At 43.2% G+C, this 23,066-nt stretch overlaps 1 protein-coding gene across 4 annotated transcripts in view; it reads right to left on the reverse strand.

Annotated features, from left to right (window-relative positions):
• Positions 1-23,066, reverse strand: part of rab3ip (RAB3A interacting protein (rabin3)) — a 38,712-nt gene that overhangs the window by 3,459 nt on the left and 12,187 nt on the right. For all 4 annotated transcript variants that reach the window (XM_061983579.2, XM_061983576.2, XM_061983577.2 and 1 more), the window contains 5 exons: positions 11,905-11,982; positions 9,389-9,598; positions 9,178-9,306; positions 6,840-6,952; positions 3,110-3,209 (listed from right to left, as the gene is read on the reverse strand). In XM_061983579.2, coding sequence (XP_061839563.1) covers positions 3,110-3,209; positions 6,840-6,952; positions 9,178-9,306; positions 9,389-9,598; positions 11,905-11,982 — 630 coding nt within the window. The remainder of the gene's footprint in view (positions 1-3,109; positions 3,210-6,839; positions 6,953-9,177; positions 9,307-9,388; positions 9,599-11,904; positions 11,983-23,066) is intronic.

The following is a 23,066-nucleotide window of genomic DNA, read 5'->3' on the forward strand; positions in this document are numbered from 1 at the left end:
ATTTAAGCCATCAGACACTTGAAAAGTGGCACATCACATCTCTAAGGTAATCATTTGAACTTTTCAACAGAAATAGCACTGCAAAAATATTAAGGACATACTTCTGTATTTTGGTAGTTATGCTGTCAACATTTAACACGATTTCTTCAACTTGGACTTGAAAGCATAAATAGTATAAACACTTTTAACAGTATAACAGTACTAAACAATTCCAATAGATAACATTGGTGTCCTTACCTTTTTGTGGCTAAAATCCAAAATGTATTCTATCAGATTGATCATACTGCAAAAATGATATGGTAACTTTATGATAAGTTTACTTGAAGTGGCATAAAACACTGAAAGTGATTGTTCCTATAACCCCTTTGTTTCAAATGTTTGTTCCACTTGTGGCAGTCGGGCACCAGCATACCGTCTTTGACAACTTGAAGTGGCATAAAACACTGAAAGTGATTGTTCCTATAACCCCTTTATTTTAAATGTTTTATGCCACTTCAAGTTGTCAAAGACGTGCTGTGAAATACAGCCGACAGGATTGCGCACCAAACACGAAGCAAGGCTAAAGTGCATGCATGGTGCAGGAGAACAAAGGACTTCTTTCATTTAAGGTTTGTGATAAACCATCAAACTCATTCGTTAAAAGGACTCTATAGTAATATAAAGTGAGTTTTTCTGGACATTATCATGCAAGAAAAGTTTATTTTTGGGACCGCGATCACCGCGTAATGATTTTTAAAGGTTGCATTACAAACATTTAACTGTCCCATGTGATCAGCCAGTGCGATTGGAAGTCCATGCTCAATTATTGCCTCCGTAAATAAAACTTCGGCATTTATCACATCCAAAGAATCTGTTTGGGCGACGAAAAACGTTGAAAGTTTTCCACTTGTATCGCTAGCAACGGCATTAGACTTGTGTTTTTTTGTCCCAACGTGGTCTTTTACATCGCTAATTCCTCCGTGTCCGATCGAAAAATCTTGTCTGCACAAGGTGCAATTCGCGTAGTTTTCACCCTTTTTTTTTTTAATTAATGAAAAACCGTATTTTTTATCACTGCAACCGTAACCCGGAATAGGTTGATGAAAACCGTACTAATTACGGGAAAACCGGAGTAGTTGGCAGGTATGCTATTACATATAAAATGTCCAGGTCCACTGGACCCGGGCTAATAGAAGTGTGGAAATTGATGTTCTGTGTACCCCCCCCCACACACACACACACACACACACACACACACACACACACACACACACACACACACACACACACACAGGAGGAGGACAGAGTGTACACAGAACATCAGAGGGTCAAATGTGCGAGAAAATGAGAGCAGACAGTGTTGACAAACAATGTTGCAACCTTGTGTGGGAACCACAGGTGCAGAAACACGAAAGAAGAATCCCTGTGGGATGCAGAAACTGGCAGAGAAATTTTCCGTGCAACGTTCATATTGTTGTTACTCAGCCAGCGTTTGTGGGTCTGATGGACCCGTTGCATTTTGTGGCTTTTAATGCCTCACAATTAAACACTTTTATGTTAAAACACTGAACAGATGTTTATTGGGATAAGGCAGCAGCTCACTTGCTGAACCCCCCCAATTTTCCCGTGAGACTTCCGGATTTTAGTGCCTCTCGCAGAAAACTCCCGGGATTAATATTCACCGATTTCCACCCGTACGGCTATAATAAGGGCGTGCCATGATGGTACAACATTTGGCGCCCTCTACAATTTGTATTAACAGTGCCAGCCCGACACTTGTTATACAATATACATCTTCTGCTTGCACACGTACGTGACAGCAAGGCATACTTAGTCAACAGCCACACAGGTTACACTGACGGTTGTCATATAAAACAACTTTAACACTCTTACTAATAATGCGCCACACTTTGAACCAAAACCAAACAAGAATGACAAACACATTTCGGGAGAACATCTGCACCTTAACACAACATAAACAACAAAACAAACACCCAGAATCCCATGCAGCCCTGACTCTTCCGGGCTACATTAAGTTAAAGTTAAAGTTAAAGTACCAATGATTGTCACACACACACTAGGTGTGGCGAGATTATTCTCTGCATTTGACCCATCACCCTTGATCACCCCCTGGGAGGTGAGGGGAGCAGTGGGCAGCAGCGGTGGCCGCGCCCGGGAATCATTTTGGTGATTTAACCCCCAATTCCAACCCTTGATGCTGAGTGCCAAGCAGGGAGGTAATGGGTCCCATTTTTATAGTCTTTGGTATGACTCGGCCGGGGTTTGAACTCACAACCTACCGATCTCAGGGCGGACACTCTAACCACTAGGCCACTGAGTATTATACACCCCTGCTACCACCAAAGCCCGCCCCCACCCCAACCCTGCTTCCTCACACATCAACCCCCCCTCTCTGTGCGTCGGTTGAGGTGGGCGGAGTTTGGGGGGGGGGGGTGTATAATGTATCCCGGAAGAGTTAGGGCTGCATGGGATTCTGGGTATTTGTCCTGTTGTGTTTATGTTGTGTTAAGGTGCAGATGTTCTCCCGAAATGTGTTTGTCATTCTTGTTTGGTGTGGGTTCACAGTGTGGCGCATTATTAGTAAGAGTGTTAAAGTTTTTTTTATACCGCCACCGTCATTGTAACCTGTGTGGTTGTTGAACAAGTATGTCTTGCTGTCACATACGTTAGCAAGCGGTAGCCGCATACAACATGTGGCTGATCAGGCACGCTGGTTGTAGTGTTTGCTGTACCATCACGGTACGCATGACGCTGACAAGTGCCATACACTTAAAACCCGCGTGCCGCACCAGCTTTCAAATTCCATATAAAAGGTGTGAGCAGCATGTCTGAGAACCCTGGATTATACATAGCGCAAAGCAAAAAAAAAAAAAACTTTGTATGCAGTGTTATTTCATTTAAAATTTCCAAAATTGTTTGCGGCTCCCATTGTTTTCTATAATTTGTGAAACTGGTCAAAATGGCTCTTTGACTGGTAAAGGTTGCCGACCCCTGCCCTAGCCGATGGTGCTGCTCTTAGATTTTCTTTGCTTGAAAAATGACATTTCACATCTGTAGGGCTCTGCTTGTGGGCAGTGCCACTTTTGTCCAGCAAGTATTAAGTACTCACTCTGTATCTGCAGTACGGCGACACGTAGTAATAGTTGGACGAGTCTCCAAACTTGATTCTGTGCTTGCAGGTTTTGGTCTGACCGCTTAGGGCACACTTCCTGTCAGACACACACACACACACATGTGCTTGTTTACACTCTATTGTGGTACAAACAGCAGCAACAACAACACATTTTCCTACAGTTCTACAGTCTGGAAGGCAGGAAGGGAAAAAAAATGGATGAAGGTCAGTGTTGGGACTAACGCGTTACAAAGTAACGCCGTTAGTTTCGGCGGTAACTAGTAATCTAACGCGTTATTTTTTTTGATTCAGTAATTTAGTTACCGTTACTACATGATGCGTTACTGCGTTATTTTAAGTTACTTTTGATGTAATATCGGCTAGAAACAGAAGCGCTGCGGTGTCGTTCTTCTGAATCTTCCTCTGTCACAAGCCGGAGAGAAGAAAAGAGGCGCGGTCTATGTGTGTGTGGGGGGGTGGGGGCGCGGGGAGGGGAGGTTTGATCCGCGGTTTGATATATGAAACAAAAAAAAAAAGTTGTTGGCACGTTCAGTCCACACACGGCGTGGTCATGGCGAGCGGAGTAACGGAGGAGCTTGAACGCCCAGCGCCATTGAATCGGTGTGTTTATAAGTGCAGATTCCGTTGTGCAAAACGAGGGTTTTAAACACACGCTGAACGTGCTTGAACCACGTTACGACATCCCGTCGCGCACCCACTTCAGCGATAAGATTGTGCCAGATCTTTATGAGCAGGAGAAGAAAAAAGTTGTGGATGAACTATCCCGAGCATCATCTGTTGCGCTCATGACAGATGGGTGGACGTCCAGCGGAACTATAAGCGCTCACTTCATCACAGCAGACTGGGAGATGAGAAGACACGCCCCCTCTACGAGAGTCACCTTGCGCAGGTGCTGACACAAGCAGTGGAGGAATGGAAGATAAAGAAATCCCAGTCACACGTGATAATGCCAAAAATCAAATAATTACAGAGAATGAGGCAGGACTGGGACCACAGATAGGTGCTTTGCACATGTAGTGAATTTGGCATCACATCTCAGTCAATAGGATGGAGCGCCTCTTTGGGAGGATCAGGAAGGTTTCTTACTTCCACCCAAGCACAACAGCTGCTCATGTGCTTAAGACAAAGCAAGACATGCTAAAGCTGCCTGCTCATACATGATGTCCCAACGAGGTGGAACTCCACTTATGATATGTTGGAGCAGCAGGCAGCTATATACTCTGCATTGACCCACAACACCCTGAAGACAAATGTCACCCTGTCTGATGATGATGTGAGAGTGGCAGATGAGGTCCTCCAGGTGCTTAAACCCCTCAAAAGTGTTCCATCTCTACTGAGCACTGAAACTTCACCATCTGTGTCAATGATCCTGCCACTGAAAACAAGGATTCTACAATCCATGGCTCCAAGTGTGGAAGACAGCAGCATCACTCCAGATGTCAGGCTTTATTTCACTACCTATGTTTCAAGGAAGATGATGTTTCTTCTTATGTTGCACTTAAACTTGTTTTTTATTCATGGTCATTGGTCCAAGTTTAAAGAAAGGAGGAATGCCTTTTTATGTTGTACTGCTTCTTGATCTTAGCGCTGCTTTCGATACCGTCGATCATAATATTTTATTAGAGCGTATCAAAACACGTATTGGTATGTCAGACTTAGCCTTGTCGTGGTTTAACTCTTATCTTACTGACAGGATGCAATGCGTCTCCCATAACAATGTGACCCCGGACTATGTTAAGGTAACGTGCGGAGTCCCCCAAGGTTCGGTTCTTGGCCCTGCACTCTTTAGTATTTACATGCTGCCGCTAGGCGACATCATACGCAAATACGGTGTTAGCTTTCATTGCTATGCTGATGACACCCAACTCTACATGCCCCTAAAGCTGACCAACACGCCGGATTGTAGTCAGCTGGAGGCGTGTCTTAATGAAATTAAACAATGGATGTCCGCTAACTTCTTGCAACTCAACACTAAGAAAACGGAAATGCTGATTATCGGTCCTGCTAAACACCGACATTTATTTGATAATACCACCTTAACATTTGACAACCAAACAATTACACAAAGCGACTCAGTAAAGAATCTGGGTATTATCTTCGACCCAACTCTCTCCTTTGAGTCACACATTAAGAGTGTTACTAAAACGGCCTTCTTTCATCTCCGTTATATCGCTAAAATTCGTTCCATTTTGTCCACTAGCGACGCTGAGATCATTATTCATGCGTTCGTTACGTCTCGTCTCGATTACTGTAACGTATTATTTTCGGGTCTCCCTATGTCTAGCATTAAAAGATTACAGTTGGTACAAAATGCGGCTGCTAGACTTTTGACAAGAACAAGAAAGTTTGATCATATTACGCCTATACTGGCTCACCTGCACTGGCTTCCTGTGCACTTAAGATGCGACTTTAAGGTTTTACTACTTACGTATAAAATACTACACGGTCTAGCTCCAGCCTATCTTACCGATTGTATTGTACCATATGACCCGGCAAGAAATCTGCGTTCAAAGAACTCCGGCTTATTAGTGATTCCCAGAGCCCAAAAAAAGTCTGCGGGCTGTAGAGCGTTTTCTATTGGGGCTCCAGTACTATGGAATGCCCTCCCGGTAACAATTAGAGATGCTACCTCAGTAGAAGCATTTAAGTCCCATCTCAAAACTCATTTGTATACTCTAGCCTTTGAATAGCCCCCCTTTTTTTAGACCAGTTGATCTGCCGTTTCTTTTCTTTTCTCCTCTGCTCCCCCCTATCCCTTGTGGAGGGGAAGACACACAGATCCGGTGGCCATGGATGGGGTGCTGGCTGTCCGGGGTCGGGACCCGGGGTGGACCGCTCGCCTGTATATTGGTTGGGAACATCTCTGCGCTGCTGACCCGTCTCCGCTCGGGATGGTTTCCTGCTGACCCCACTGTGGACTGGACTCTTACTGTTATGCTGGATCCACTATGGACTGGACTCTCACAATATTATGTTAGACCCACTCGACATCCATTGCATTCGGTCTCCCTAGAGGGGGGGGGGGGGTTACCCACATATGCGGTCCTCTCCAAGGTTTCTCATAGTCATTCACATCGACGTCCCACTGGGGTGAGTTTTTCCTTGCCCTTATGTGGGCTATACCGAGGATGTCGTTGTGGCTTGTGCAGCCCTTTGAGACACTTGTGATTTAGGGCTATATAAATAAACATTGATTGATTGATTGATTGATTAATTATGTTAAAAGGAAAATAAAAATGCATGTCAAGTTGATCAACAGATTGTATTATTCTCCAGTGCAATAACAGTACTGAAATGAAGGCAAAAAGGGCATTAATGGGAGCTTTAAAAAAAAGAAGAAAAAAAGAAGTAACTAAATAGTTACTTTTCACAGTAACGCATTACTTTTTGGTGTAAGTAACTGAGTTAGTAACTGAGTTACTTTTGAAATAAAGTAACTAGTAACTGTAACTAGTTACTGGTTTTCAGTAACTAACCCAACACTGATGAAGGTTCATATTCTCAGATCTGTGCTAATTCTTGACTTAGGACACAGAGGGCGGAGCAAAAGATAGGTGCGGGGAGGAGCTACAGACAGTTAAACTTACGTGACGAGCTCAGGCATTTGCCCGCTGGGAAGAAAAGCGAGGCGAGATGGGCATGAAAGGTTAATTGGCGAGGAAGTGAGGGTCTGAGTGTGTGTGTGTGTGAGTGTGTGTTCTCTCACTTTGGTCCACCACACTCCACGGCCGAGGCTTTGACTACGGGCAGCGGCTGGAATCCGACCGGCTCCACACTGAGCGTGTTCTGCTCCACAGCTTCCAGGATGGATGACCCCAGCTGAGCGGAGGGAGGGACAGTCAGGAGGGAGGGAAGGACTTCCTGTGACGTTGCCCTCAAGGAAGTTTGTGTGTCAGTTAAGGCTGCAGCTAACGATTATTTTTCTATCGATTAATCTATAGATTATTTTTTTCGATTAATCGGTTAATCTATAGATTATTTTTTTCGATTAATCTATAGATTATTTTTCCTTTTACCGATTATTTTTTTTATTTAAAATGAAGATGAAAAAAATAAATGTTGGCCAGTTTTTTCAAAAGGCATGACTTTTATATACAAAAAAAAAAGTATGGCCACTCAGTCAACATTGACAACAACATGACAAAATATTCTGTAACAATGTAAACATTTAAAACTTTTAACATTTAACAAAATTAAAAGTAGCTTATTTGCTTTTTAATGTGCAAATATAAAAGTAAACATCCAGTGCAAATCTTAATATTCTGCAATAGTATAAGCATTTCTAAAGTAAAAGTATTGCTTATTTTGCTTAATAACACAACAATGATAGTATGATTAAAGTGAAAGTTAATTGTTGGTTTGTACATAGTATATGTAACTGTTAATGTTGTAAAAGGTATTTGCACAACTAATTAACGTTAGCGTTAAAGAGGAGCGCGTCTTTGTAAACACTGAACAGGCATGCCAAACGCGCCTCTCAGAGCGAAACAGTGTTTTAGTTTATGAATTTACAACGCAGATACAAATGACACATTCATGATTTTGTGTAATGATGACAACGTATACTCACGCGGACGATTGACTAGTTGATGGTGATGGCAAGAACGCTGTCGGGTGTTTTCTTTTCAAATGTTCCTTCATAGCCGTTGTGCTGCTATGATAGGCCATTTCCGCTCGACACAGTGTGCATACAACAACTGTCAAGTGTTTTGCTTTTTTCGCTGTGCTTATCCCACACTTGAAGGGATGTACCAATGCTGAATGTGGCTTCTGGATTTCACTCAAAAGACCAGACCGTAGTTACTTTTTCCTTTTATTTTCCTTTAGTTTGCAACAGTTTTTCCAACCAAGAAACAGCTTCTTTTTTCTTCTTTAGTCTTTTTAGCAGTCTTTAGCAGTGTTAATAGACTTTAGTTTCTTTAGCTGTCTTTAGTAGCCTTTAGTAGCCTTTAGTAGCCTTTAGTTTCTTTAGTAGGTGAAAAACCTTTAAGGACAAAACACCACAAGATTAACATGCTGTAAAAAATCAATCTATCAATCCCATAATTTACAACTATTAATTAGCTATCAAACTCTTAACCATTAAACAAGTGCAAGAAAATGGACACATCTTTTCCCTTTAAGTTAAAACAGATTTTAAATAAATTGTCTCAACATAAATGCACCAAGATACATATAAAATACATTTAACACCAGAAACACAATAGAAAAATGCAACAGAAAACCCAATATGCAAATACATAAATACCTAACCAATTAACCACCTATTTAGATACATATTTAAAATCCATATTCAATATAAATATATTATTAATTTAGCAGTGAAACACTCAATCTTAAACGCTGTCTACTGGTAGAAAAATGCCCCTTTTTCTACGCCCTCACCAACACAGTTAAATCCAACACTTTAAATTGAGCGACTTCACCCTCCTGATGAAGCAAACTGCTCCAACATTTATCAAACCAAGCAAAGAATATCAACACTAAACAACAGTTACATAACACACTGTGTGTATTTAGCCTCCAGACTAAGCACGCTACATGCACACAACCCCCCCCTCCCATCTCACCAGCGCAACAGGTGCGCCACACCCACGAAGAGAAATATTAAATCTTACATACTTTTGGCACAACTCTGGGTTATCTGTAATGAACTAAACCTTTTTCCACTCTGCGCTGGCGTCTTTTGTACTCCTTGATTTGACACAGCGGTCTAATTACCGGGCTCGCGCACCAGCAGATGAGACAGGAGCGCGCCGCGTTATACATGCGCGCGAACGTAAACTGATCGGCTCTGATTTTATAAGCCGACTGGCCGAAATAATGCCGAATTATATACATTTGTTTATTGAAATACTCCCACACTTTTGACGACTTTTGGCGTGCTTTTTTTCCCTCGCTCGCATCATCTGCTTTGCGCTCCGCCATGACGGCAGTGTGACGTAAATATGCGACGCGTCGAAGCATAAAAACGACGTCGACGTATTTACGTAACCGATGACGTCGACTACGTCGACGCGTCGTTTCAGCCTTAGTGTCAGTACCTCGCTCTTGCTGAAGGTGAGGCACGGGGAGATGTCCTCACGGTAAATGCGCTCCAGGAAGCAGCAGCAGCGGTCCAGCGTGGGCTCCTCCTTCCAGGCCTTGAACTCTGTGAAGAGCTGAGGGTCCGCCTGCACGTGCACCAGCAACAACATCTCAGAGACAGTCATGTGACCTCCAGTAACTTCCAGACCTCAGGATCCACTCGCTGACCTCTCGACACTCGCGTACAATGGGCTGCGTGGCCGACGGGTCGGGTTGCGTTCCCAAGATGGCAGAAGAGGTGCTCTTGTTCCTGCTGTGGCCCTTTCTGAACGGAGTCTTCCCCCCTGCGCCCACAAGGGGAAGCTCGCCAACAGGCGACGTCGGGGAGGAAAGAACGAGAGTCTTTAGGGCCTGCACCTCTGCCTGGAGGACGTCGATCTGAGAAAAAAGGAGACGAAGCGCTCGCTCAGTTCACCTGCGCTCATTAATTTAATAACACCGAATAATCACCAATAAACTTCATGATCTCCTCTCATCTTCAAAAAAAATCATTCATTAGTTGATTTTCACATTGCACCCGACCGATCTGGCAGAGTCTCCTGTCAGAGAGAGTTTCAATTCCCACCTCCGGAAGAACTTTGAACATGTCACGAGGGAGGTGCTGGACATTGAGTCCGAGTGGACAATGTTCCGTACCTCTATTGTCGAGGCGGCTGATTGGAGCTGTGGCCGCAAGGTGGTTGGTGCCTGTCGTGGCGGTAATCCTAGAACCCGTTGGTGGACACCGGCGGTGAGGGATGCCGTCAAGCTGAAGAAGGAGTCCTATCCGGTTCTTTTGGCTCATGGGACTCCTGAGGCAGCGGACAGGTACCGACAGGCCAAGCGGTGTGCGGCTTCAGCGGTCGCGGAGGCAAAAACTCGGACATGGGAGGAGTTCGGGGAAGCCATGGAAAACGACTTCCGGACGGCTTAGAAAAGCGATTCTGGACCACCATCCGCCGCCTCAGGAAGGGGAAGCAGTGCACTACCAACACCGTGTATGGTGCGGATGGTGTTCTGCTGACCTCGACTGCGGAAGTTGTGGATCGGTGGAGGGAATACTTCGAAGACCTCCTCAATCCCACCAACACGTCTTCCTATGAGGAAGCAGTGCCTGGGGAATCTGTGGTGGGCTCTCCTATTTCTGGGGCTGAGGTTGCTGAGGTAGTTAAAAAGCTCCTCGGTGGCAAGGCCCCGGGGGTGGATCCGCCCGGAGTTCCTTAAGGCTCTGGATGCTGTGGGGCTGTCTTGGTTGACAAGACTCTGCAGCATCGCGTGGACATCGGGGGCAGTACCTTTGGATTGGCAGACCGGGGTGGTGGTTCCTCTCTTTAAAAAGGGGAACCGGAGGGTGTGTTCTAACTATCGTGGGATCACACTCCTCAGCCTTCCCGGTAAGGTCTATTCAGGTGTACTGGAGAGGAGGCTACGCCGGATAGTCGAACCTCGGATTCAGGAGGAACAGTGTGGTTTTCGTCCTGGTCGTGGAACTGTGGACCAGCTCTATACTCTCGGCAGAGTCCTTGAGGGTGCATGGGAGTTTGCCCAACCAGTCTACATGTGCTTTGTGGACTTGGAGAAGGCATTCGACCATGTCCCTCGGGAAGTCCTGTGGGGAGTGCTCAGAGAGTATGGGGTTTCGGACTGTCTGATTGTGGCGGTCCGCTCCCTGTATGATCAGTGTCAGAGCTTGGTTCGCATTGCCGGCAGTAAGTCGGACACGTTTCCGGTGAGGGTTGGACTCCGCCAAGGCTGCCCTTTGTCACCGATTCTGTTCATAACTTTTATGGACAGAATTTCTAGGCGCAGTCAAGGCGTTGAGGGGATTCGGTTTGGTGGCTGCAGGATTAGGTCTCTGCTTTTTGCAGATGATGTGGTCCTGATGGCTTCATCTAGCCAGGATCTTCAGCTCTCACTGGATCGGTTCGCAGCCGAGTGTGAAGCGACTGGGATGAGAATCAGCACCTCCAAGTCCGAGTCCATGGTTCTCGCCCGGAAAAGGGTGGAGTGCCATCTCCGGTTGGGGAGGAGATCTTGCCCCAAGTGGAGGAGTTCAAGTACCTCGGAGTCTTGTTCACGAGTGAGGGAAGAGTGGATCGTGAGATCGACAGGCGGATCGGTGCGGCGTCTTCAGTAATGCGGACGCTGTATCGATCCGTTGTGGTGAAGAAGGACCTGAGCCGGAAGGCAAAGCTCTCAATTTACCGGTCGATCTACGTTCCCATCCTCACCTATGGTCATGAGCTTTGGGTTATGACCGAAAGGACAAGATCACGGGTACAAGCGGCCGAAATGAGTTTCCTCCGCCGGGTGGCGGGGCTCTCCCTTAGAGATAGGGTGAGAAGCTCTGTCATCCGGGGAGAGCTCAAAGTAAAGCCGCTGCTCCTCCACATCGAGAGGAGCCAGATGAGGTGGTTCGGGCATCTGGTCAGGATGCCACCCGAGCGCCTCCCTAGGGAGTTGTTTAGGGCACGTACGACCGGTAGGAGGCCACGAGGAAGACCCAGGACACGTTGGGAAGACTATGTCTCCCGGCTGGCCTGGGAACGCCTCGGGATCCCCCGGGAGGAGCTGGACGAAGTGGCTGGGGAGAGGGAAGTCTGGGCTTCCCTGCTTAGGCTGCTGCCCCCGCGACCCGACCTCGGATAAGCGGAAGAAGATGGATGGATGGATGGATAGTTGATTTTCATTGGTTCTGTTCTCACCTTGTCCAAAGCTTCTTTCAGCTGCTTCTCAGCATTGGCCTGTTTGACGTTGGCCTCTCTCACCATCTTGTGGGCCTCCTAAAACACACACACACGCGCACAGACAAAATATACGCACATTAACACACACACAGTAAGTTCATTAGCAAACAGTGAAAAATGTTCTACAAACTCCCTTTCCATTTGAGTTGGGAAATTGTGTTAGATGTAAATATAAACGATATACAATGATTTGCTAATCCTTTTCAACCATATTCAATTGAATGCACTACAAAGACAATATATTTGATGTTCAAACTCATAAACTTAATTTTTTTTTTGCAAATAATAATTAACTTAGAATTTCATGGCTGCAACACGTGCCAAAGTAGTTGGGAAAAGGCATGTTCACCACTGTGTTACATGGCCTTTCCTTTTAACAACACTCAGTAAACGTTTGGGAACTGAGGAGACACATTTTTGAAGCTTCTCAAGTGGAATTCTTTCCCATTCTTGCTTGATGTACAGCTTAAGTTGTTCAACAGTCCGGGGGTCTCCGTTGTGCTATTTTAGGCTTCATAATGCGCCACACATTTTCAATGGGAGACAGGTCTGGACTACAGGCAGGCCAGTCTAGTACCCGCACTCTTTTACGATGAAGCCACGTTGATGTAACACGTGGCTTGGCATTGTCTTGCTGAAATAAGCAGGGGCGTCCATGGTAACGTTGCTTGGATGGCAACATATGTTGCTCCAAAACCTGTATGTACCTTTCAGCATTAATGGCGCCTTCACAGATGTGTAAGTTACTCATGTCTTGGGCACTAATACACCCCCATACCATCACAGATACTGGCTTTTCAACTTTGCGCCTATAACAATCCGGATGGTTCTTTTCCTCTTTGGTCCGGAGGACACGACGTCCACAGTTTCCAAAAACAATTTGAAATGTGGACTCGTCAGACCACTTTTCCACTTTGTATCAGTCCATCTTAGATGAGCTCAGGCCCAGCGAAGCCGACGGCGTTTCTGGGTGTTGTTGATAAACGGTTTTCGCTTTGCATAGGAGAGTTTTAACTTGCACTTACAGATGTAGCGACCAACTGTAGTTACTGACAGTGGGTTTCTGAAGTGTTCCTGAGCCCATGTGGTGATATCCTTTACACACTGATGTCGCTTGTTGATGCAGTACAGCCTGAGGGATGGAAGGTCACGGGCTTAGCTGCTTACGTGCAGTGATTTCTCCAGATTCTCTGAACCCTTTGATGATATTACTGACCGTAGATGGTGAAATCCCTAAATTCCTTGCAATAGCTGGTTGAGAAAGGTTTTTCTTAAACAATTTGCTCACACATTTGTTGACAAAGTGGTGACCCTCGCCCCATCCTTGTTTGTGAATGACTGAGCATTTCATGGAATCTACTTTTATACCCAATCATGGCACCCACCTGTTCCCAATTTGCCTGTTCACCTGTGGGATGTTCCAAATAAGTGTTTGATGAGCATTCCTCAACTTTATCAGTATTTATTGCCACCTTTCCCAACTTCTTTGTCACGTGTTGCTGGCATCAAATTCTAAAGTTAATGATTATTTGCAAAAATAAAAATGTTTATCAGTTTGAACATCAAATATGTTGTCTTTGTAGCATATTCAACTGAATATGGGTTGAAAGTGATTTGCAAATCATTGTATTCCGTTTATATTTACATCTAACACAATTTCCCAACTCATATGGAAACAGGGTTTGTACATAAAATAATAAAACTAGAACACAACTATTAAAAGGAGGAAGAGCATCAAGTTCATAAGGCACAAATACAGGCTCTACCTGTTGGTCCCTATAAACACATATTAATGTATGTATGTATGTATGTATGTATTTTCCGCACTATAAGGCGCACCTAAAAACCACACATTTTCTCAAAAGCTGACAGTGCGCCTTATAACCCGGTGCGCTTTATATATGGATTAATATTAAGATTCATTTTCATAAAGTTTCGGTCTCGCAACTACGGTAAACAGCCGCCATCTTTTTTCCCCGTAGAAGAGGAAGTGCTTCTTCTTCTACGCAAGCAACCGCCAAGGTAAGCACCCGCCCCCATAGAACAGGAAGCGCTTCTTCTTCTACTGTAAGCAACCACCCGCCCGCGTAGAAGAAGAAGAAGCGCGCGGATATTACGTTTCATTTCCTTTGTGTGTTTACATCTGTAAAGACCACAAAATGGCTCCTACTAAGCGACAGGGATCCGGTTCATGAAAAGACGCAATCTCTCCATCCGCACACGGACTACTATTTCACACAACTGCCTAAAGACTTTCAAGAAAAGCTGGCTACTTTCCGTGCATATTGTAAAAACAAGATAGCTGAAAAAAAGATCCGGCCAGAGAACATTATCAACATGGACGAGGTTCCACTGACTTTTGATATTCCTGTGAACCGCACTGTGGATACAACGGGAGCACGTACGGTGAATATTCGCACCACAGGGAATGAGAAGTCGTCCTTCACTGTGGTTCTAGCTTGCCATGCTAATGGCCAGAAACTTCCACCCATGGTGATATTCAAAAGGAAGACCTTGCCAAAAGAGACCTTTCCAGCCGGCGTCATCATAAAAGCTAACTCAAAGGGATGGATGAAGAAAAGATGAGCGAGTGGTTAAGGTAAGTTTACGCGAAGAGGCCGGGTGGCTTTTTTCACGCAGCTCCGTCCATGTTGATATACGACTCCATGCGCGCCCACATCACGCTGGTTTTTAATATATTATTAAAGTTTGACTGACTGTTTTTTTGACATTCCTTTAGCGCAGTTAGATGCGGCTTATAACACGGGGCGGCTTATAGGTGGACAAAGTTTTGAAATATGCCGTTCATTGAAGGCGCGGCTTATAACCCAGGGCGGCTTTTGGTGCGGAAAATACGGTACTTGAGGCCAGTACTACTAGCAGGACTTGTGCTTATCCAGGATAGTTTGAGAATGAAGTACAAAATTAGGAATGTAACAATAAAGCGGTATAATGATAAACCGCGGTATAACTCCCGACGGTTAGTATAAGCGTTTTAAATTAAAATGATTGAAAACTATGATTGACGGTGATACTGCTCATTTTACTGAAGAAGCATGCTTGCTTATTTTTTTACCATTAAAAAAACACTTAAAAAACCTTTACAAATAAAACAGAAGAAGATAAATCATTGAACACTATCAAATACAAATATGGCTCTTAAGTAGCCAGAATGACATTTAATATTTATCTTGCCAATGAAAGTATACTGTGTGTTTATAAAAACTTTTAAATAAAACCTGCTTACAAGATTTTAGTGTTTAAGTACTTTTTAAGCACAGTCAACAATTTGTGTCACAGTAACCGTGATATGAAATTTTCATATCGTTACATTCCTAATACAAATATGCAGTACTAAAAAGCAGGATATTCCCCCTTCATATTTTGAGCACTGAGTACACATATGCAGTACTACTAGCAGGATATGGGTTTATCCAGGATAGTTTGAGAATCAAATACAGATATACCTCAACACAAAGCAGGATTTGTTTATCCAGGATAATTTAAGCATTATGGACAATATCCTTATAGATTATATTTATATACACACACATTATTATATGATATAATATCATACCTGCCAACTTTTGAAATCAGAAAAACCTAGTAGCCAGGGTCCAGGGGCCACAGGCCCCGGTAGGTCCAGGACAAAGTCCTGGTGGGGGGTTCAGGCCGACGCAAAATGATTGATTGCATTCAGACAGGTTAAAATGTTGCTAAAACCATCACTTTTCTATCAGTCACAGTGACTTTTCAAAACAAAAATATTACAGCAAAAATCATATGGGTTGATTGACATGTTTATTCTGTAAGCTAACTTCAATAGTTTGAAATTATTCTGACAGTTAATGCCAGTTATCCTGTCAACCTTTCACAAGACTTCAATTTGTTAATTGAAAGTATAAACAGTATAAACACTTTTTACAGTAAACAAATGGTAAAACAGTACTAAACAATTCCATTAAAAAAAAAATTGGTGTCATTATTAACTTTCTGTCCAAGCTTGTATAATCTACTGCCTTGTTCAATTGTAAAAAATATTCTGTGCCTAAAATTCACATTTCCATCACAATTATCATACTGTAAACATGGTAAGCTAACTTCATTAAAATTAATAGTCCTGTCAATAGCATGGAATTACAATTCAAATGTAGTTTTTTTGTAAGCCTTTCAAAAGAATTCAAAATATGAAAAATTAATTAAAATTAATTGAAGCCATCAGACACTTGAAAAGTGGCACATCACATCTCTAATGTAATCATTTTAACTTTTCAACAGAAATAGCACTGCAAAAATATTAAGGACATACTTCTGTATTTTGGTAGTTATGCTGTCAACATTTAACACGATTTCTTCAACTTGGACTTGAAAGCATAAATAGTATAAACACTTTTAACAGTATAACAGTACTAAACAATTCCAATAGATAACATTGGTGTCATTACCTTTTTGTGGCTAAAATCCAAATTTACGTTGAAAGTTTTCCACTTGTATCGCTAGCAACGGCATTAGACTTGTGTTTTTTTGTCCCAACGTGGTCTTTTACATGGCTAATTCCTCCGTGTCCGATCGAAAAATCTTGTCTGCACAAGGTGCAATTCGCGTAGTTTTCACCCTTTTTGGAACGGTTAATTATTCCCGGATAGGCTTTTGAATATTCTTCACGGAATGACTGCAGTTTTCTTTTCGGTTTAAGACTCGTTTGCAATTTTTCTCCGGCTGATTCCATGATCGTTCGCTCGTTTGGAAACAATGGGCAACTGGTGCCTCGTGCTTGGCAGCGGTGCTATAAATAGCCTCGCGCATGGCATTCGGAATGGCTCGATAGGAAGTTACGGGAAGCAGTATTGATTGTCATTGTTGTTACGCGATTTCGTGAATAAAACTTTAAAAAAATTAAAAAAAATTTAATTAATGAAAAAACATATTTTTTATCACTGCAACCGTAACCCGGAATAGGTTGATGAAAACCGTACTAATTACGGGAAAACCGGAGTAGTTGGCAGGTATGTAATATATATACATATATACTGTATTATATATATGACATATATACACACACACACCGGTACAATTTATTTTATATATTTGAGCATTAGCATCAGTACTACTAGCAGGACTGGCTTTATAAGAATTAAGTACAGATATACGGTATGAAGCAGGTTAACCATTGTGTTGGGGCTAACCTGCTCGGGAGCAGGCTAGTTTCCGGAATACAAGATTAATCCGCCCACTAACCAATAAGAGATCAGAACCTATGAAAAACTTACCCACTTACCAATCAGTTGTTGGTAAAAAATTAGGTCATGGTTTCTTTACAATCGGTGGAGCTCAGTACGGACAGTAGGAATAAAAAGCAAAGATTTTCTAGTGTTCGTGAAACGTTTCGATTTTCTCCATGATTTCCATGATTGTTATGTCATTACATTGTTCTCCACAACATTACTGCTACAAGTAGATTGCAGTCTTGTGGGAAAACACTTGTATTATAACTAGGAATGTGTACCGTTCACATTTGAACGGATACAGTACCGATTACCAGGTACCGTTTCTCAACGGCACTAAATTCTGCACTTTGATGTGTGTTTATGTGGTAATAAGCAATTGTTCGATCATAAAATCATTTTTAATGTAACAATTACCAGTTAGCTAATAACCAAATTTAGACGCGTTGAAATCGCCACATATACCAGCTAATGCTAATCAGTAGCATTAATACATTGGATTGAGCGAAAGCATTTTGAAAAGTGTAGCCTTATTTTTGAGTGCTTCAATCAGGCATGCTTGTTTTGCTGGCTGGCATGGAAAATTCAACAATAGGAATACGCCGGTTCGCCGTTTATATCTACAACCCGGACTTGACGTCACGTGCAACAAAGGTGTGAAAATATTAAGGGTGTAACAATTCATTTTACCAAACTGATGGCGATGACGCCACAGACGGGCAGACAAGACTTGAATAACGTTTAACGCCCTTATCGTTAAGTGTTTAAATTCAGATAAACTCTGCCGATCTGAAATCCAATGTTTTCTTTTTTGATGTTGGATTGGTACCTATCTTCAGATTGATGTAGTTCACGGATGTCAAACTTAAGGCCCGGGGGCCAGATCTGGCCTACCACATCAATTTGTGTGGCCCCCGAAAGCGTAGAAATAATGTGTAAATAAAGTACCTTACATTTTCTTAACAAATGTATAACAAAAATAAATGTACTGCATACAATTACATATATTTACACTTTAATCATCTCTATACTTGCCAACCTTGAGACCTCTGATTTCGGGAGGTGGGGGATGGGAGGTGGGGGATGGGGGGTGGGGGGCGTGGTTAAGATATATATATATATATATATATATATATATATATATATATATATATGAGAAATACTTGACTTTCAGTGAATTCTAGCTATATATATATATATATATATATATATATATATATATATATATATACATACATATAAATAAATAAAATAAATACTTGAATTTCAGTGTTCATTTATTTACACATATACACACACTAGAGATGCGCAGATAGGCAATTATTTCATCCGCAACCGCATCAGAAAGTCGTCAACCATCCGCCATCCACCCGATCTAACATTTAATCAGAACCGCACCCGCCCGTTGTTATATATCTAATATAGACGATGCAAGGCATTAGTGAGGTTATAAAGCTTTTGCCTGTTAAAGAAAGGAGACTGATCCAATGCAGCACAGACATTCGCGTGCCACGCTGTCACGGCCCAGACGCACACCAGTGCGCAATCATATGCGGGAGCCGCGCTGAGCGCACCTCCAAGCGCGTCTCGCTGCCGGCGACGGCCGGGTATATGGGCCCAACGCTCCAGCGCCATCCATTTTCAGGGCTAGTTGATTCGGCAGGTGGGTTGTTACACACTCCTTAGCGGGTTCCGACTTCCATGGCCACCGTCCTGCTGTCTATATCAACCAGGGTGAGCCCCACCCCTTTTGTGAGCGCACTGCGCGCGGAGTGACCCCTGTTACGCGCCCCCGGCAACAGGGGTGGCGGGCAGGTAAGCTGCGCGGGCGGAGCGCGCGGAGTGACCCCTGTTACGAGCCCCCGGCCACGGGGGTGGCGGGCAGGTAAGCTGCGCGTGACGCCGGCCGCGGCGAAGGCGGACGAGGCGGGTTGTCGGTGCGGTGGGCGCGGTGGTGACCCTGGACGTGCGTCGGGCCCTTCTCGCGGATCGCCTCAGCTACGGCTCCCGGTGGGGCCCTCTCGGGGAAAGGGGCCTCGGTCCCGGACCCCGGCGAGGCGTCGGGGGCCTTCTCCGCTCCGTAAAAGTGTCCATCTCTTTTTTTTTTTCCTTCTGTTGTGGCATATGCAGCAGGTGCCTGCTCGTTTTTCGTATGTGGGTAACAACATTTAACTATGTATATATATTTCCCAATTGGTTTAACTGCCACCCGCCTGAATCTATTTAAAATCTAATTTTTTTTTATTTTAACCGCCCGACCCGACCCGCGGATAAAATCTAATTTTTTTTAATTTCATCCGCCCGATCCGCGGATAATCCGCGGACTCCGCGGTTGTGCCCGCAAACCGCGCATCTCTAACACACACATAACACTCATCTACTCATTGTTGAGTTAAGGGTTGAATTGTCCATCCTTGTTCTATTCTCTTGTCACTATTTCAGAACACACACATTATACAAATATACATTATAAAATCAATAAGAAAACGGGAGCTCTAATTTGGAAGTCTGAATGAGGATCAGAAGTTCCTATATAAACATTGCGCACTCACGTCGCCATTTTGTATTGATTACTGCAGCTGTGCACTGGATTCATTCACAAATACAAACTACAACTCACAAACACTTCAGAGTTAGGCTCCACCATCAGAATGTGTACCTAAACTTATAAAGATCACATGGATATTATTCAGTGAGTTGATTCACCAAAACTAACCTGTTATACAGGAGGAAAAAGCACACAGGACGTTTCAATTGTTCACAGACTGGTCGCGCTCATCAGAATGACAAGACACTTCCGGTCTGCAGGTGATAGCATTCAATTGGGAAGAAACACCCTACTGCCCCCTACTGACCAATGTGAATACTGATAAATGTGTAATGACAGCTCCAAAAACAAATTCAAACCACAAAATAAAATAAATAAATCAACACAAAAATGTGACACATTATGGGTGGGTCACATATGCATGTACAGTAGATGGCAGTATTGTCTTGTTTAAAAGTGTCACAACATTGCTGTTTACGGCAGACCAACTGCTTTACGATAGACGAAAACTTGACTGCTGTTGTTGTGTGTTGTTACCGCGCTGGGAGGACGTTAATGAAACTGCCTAACAATAAACCCACATAAGAAACCAAGAACTCGCCCTCGATCATTAGCTGTTTATATTGTGAGAAAGCGGACGTGTGAACAGGCTGTCAACACGTCACTCAGGTCCGCCGGAATTTCGGGAGAAAATTTGTCCCGGGAGGTTTTCGGGAGAGGCGCTGAATTTCGGGAGTCTCCCGGGAAATCCGGGAGGGTTGGCAAGTATGATCATCTCTAATAAGAAAATAAAATATATCATCATACATTTTAAAACAATGTTAAGATAAATACTAAAATATCTGTTTGAGTTATGATTTCAAAGTAGTAAGTAATCCAATCATGTAAAAATTTTACAGTAAACATTTTTTACAGTAAAATCCACTTTCAATATAGAGTAATAATACACTTTAAAAACACAAAAACTGTAGATTTTACAGTATTAAAAAAACTTGCATGAATGTTTACGTAAAAAAAAACAGTGTTACCGTTTTTCCATTCCATTTAATTTAATTCCATGTATTCTTTTTATTTTATATGCTGTAAAAAAAAAAAAAAAAAAACTGCAAATGTTACGGTAAAATTGTGGCGACTGAGCTGCCAGTTTTATACAGTACAATCTAAAGATCTGGTTTAGTGCGAAGTATGTAAAAAAAAAAAAAGTCACATGTTTTATATATACAAACCCCGTTTCCATATGAGTTGGGAAATTGTGTTAGATGTAAATATAAACGGAATACAATGATTTGCAAATCATTTTCAACCCATATTCAGTTGAATATGCTACAAAGACAACATATTTGATGTTCAAACTGATAAACTTTTTTTTTTTTTGCAAATAATCATTAACTTTAGAATTTGATGCCAGCAACACGTGACAAAGAAGTTGGGAAAGGTGGCAATAAATACTGATAAAGTTGAGGAATGCTCATCAAACACTTATTTGGAACATCCCACAGGTGAACAGGCAAATTGGGAACAGGTGGGTGCCATGATTGGGTATAAAAGTAGATTCCATGAAATGCTCAGTCATTCACAAACAAGGATGGGGGCGAGGGTCACCACTTTGTCAACAAATGCGTGAGCAAATTGTTGAACAGTTTAAGAAAAAACTCTCTCAACCAGCTATTGCAAGGAATTTAGGGATTTCACCATCTACGGTCCGTAATATCATCAAAGGGTTCAGAGAATCTAGAGAAATCACTGCACGTAAGCAGCTAAGCCCGTGACCTTTGATCCCTCAGGCTGTACTGCATCAACAAGCGACATCAGTGTGTAAAGGATATCACCACATGGGCTCAGGAACACTTCAGAAACCCACTGTCAGTAACTACAGTTGGTCGCTACATCTGTAAGTGCATGTTAAAACTCTCCTATGCAAGGCGAAAACCGTTTATCAACAACACCCAGAAACGCCGTCGGCTTCGCTGGGCCTGAGCTCATCTAAGATGGACTGATACAAAGTGGAAAAGTGTTCTGTGGTCTGACGAGTCCACATTTCAAATTGTTTTTGGAAACTGTGGACGTCGTGTCCTTTGGACCAAAGAGGAAAAGAACCATCCGGATTGTTATAGGCACAAAGTGTAAAAGCCAGCATCTGTGATGGTATGGGGGTGTATTAGTGCCCAAGACATGGGTAACTTACCGTATTTTCCGCACCATAAGCCGCCCTGGGTTATAAACCGCGCCTTCAATGAACGGCATATTTCAAAACTTTGTCCACCTATAAGCCGCCCCGTGTTATAAGCCGCATCTAACTGCGCTAAAGGAATGTCAAAAAAACAGTCAGATAGGTCAGTCAAACTTTAATAATATATTAAAAACCAGCGTGATGTGGGCGCGCATGGAGTCGTATATCAACATGGACGGAGCTGCGTGAAAAAAGCCACCCGGCCTCTTCGCGTAAACTTCCCTTAACCACTCGCTCATCTTTTCTTCATCCATCCCTTCGAGTTAGCTTTTATGATGACGCCGGCTGGAAAGGTCTCTTTTGGCAAGGTCTTCCTTTTGAATATCACCATGGGTGGAAGTTTCTGGCCATTAGCATGGCAAGCTAGAACCACAGTGAAGGACGACTTCTCATTCCCTGTGGTGCGAATATTCACCGTACGTGCTCCCGTTGTATCCACAGTGCGGTTCACAGGAATATCAAAAGTCAGTGGAACCTCGTCCATGTTGATAATGTTCTCTGGCCGGATCTTTTTTTCAGCTATCTTGTTTTTACAATATGCACGGAAAGTAGCCAGCTTTTCTTGAAAGTCTTTAGGCAGTTGCTGTGAAATGGTAGTCCGTGTGCGGATGGAGAGATTGCGTCTTTTCATGAACCGGAAACCTGTCGCTTAGTAGGAGCCATTTTGTGGTCTTTACAGATGTAAACACACAAAGGAAATGAAACGTAATATCCGCGCGCTTCTTCTTCTTCTACGGGGGCGGGTGGTTGCTTACAGTAGAAGAAGAAGCGCTTCCTCTTCTATGGGGGCGGGTGCTTCCTCTTCTACGGGGAAAAAAGATGGCGGCTGTTTACCGTAGTTGCGAGACCTAAACTTTATGAAAATGAATCTTAATATTAATCCGTATATAAAGCGCACCGGGTTATAAGCCGCACTGTCAGCTTTTGAGTAAATTTGTGGTTTTCAGGTGCGGCTAATAGTGCGGAAAATACGGTACACATCTGTAAAGGCACCATTAATGCTGAAAGGTACATACAGGTTTTGGAGCAACATATGTTGCCATCCAAGCAACGTTACCATGGACGCCCCTGCTTTTTACAGCAAGACAATGCCAAGCCACGTGTTACATCAACGTGG

This window comes from Nerophis lumbriciformis, linkage group LG25 (genome assembly GCF_033978685.3).
Source record: "Nerophis lumbriciformis linkage group LG25, RoL_Nlum_v2.1, whole genome shotgun sequence".
NCBI lineage: Eukaryota > Metazoa > Chordata > Actinopteri > Syngnathiformes > Syngnathidae > Nerophis > Nerophis lumbriciformis.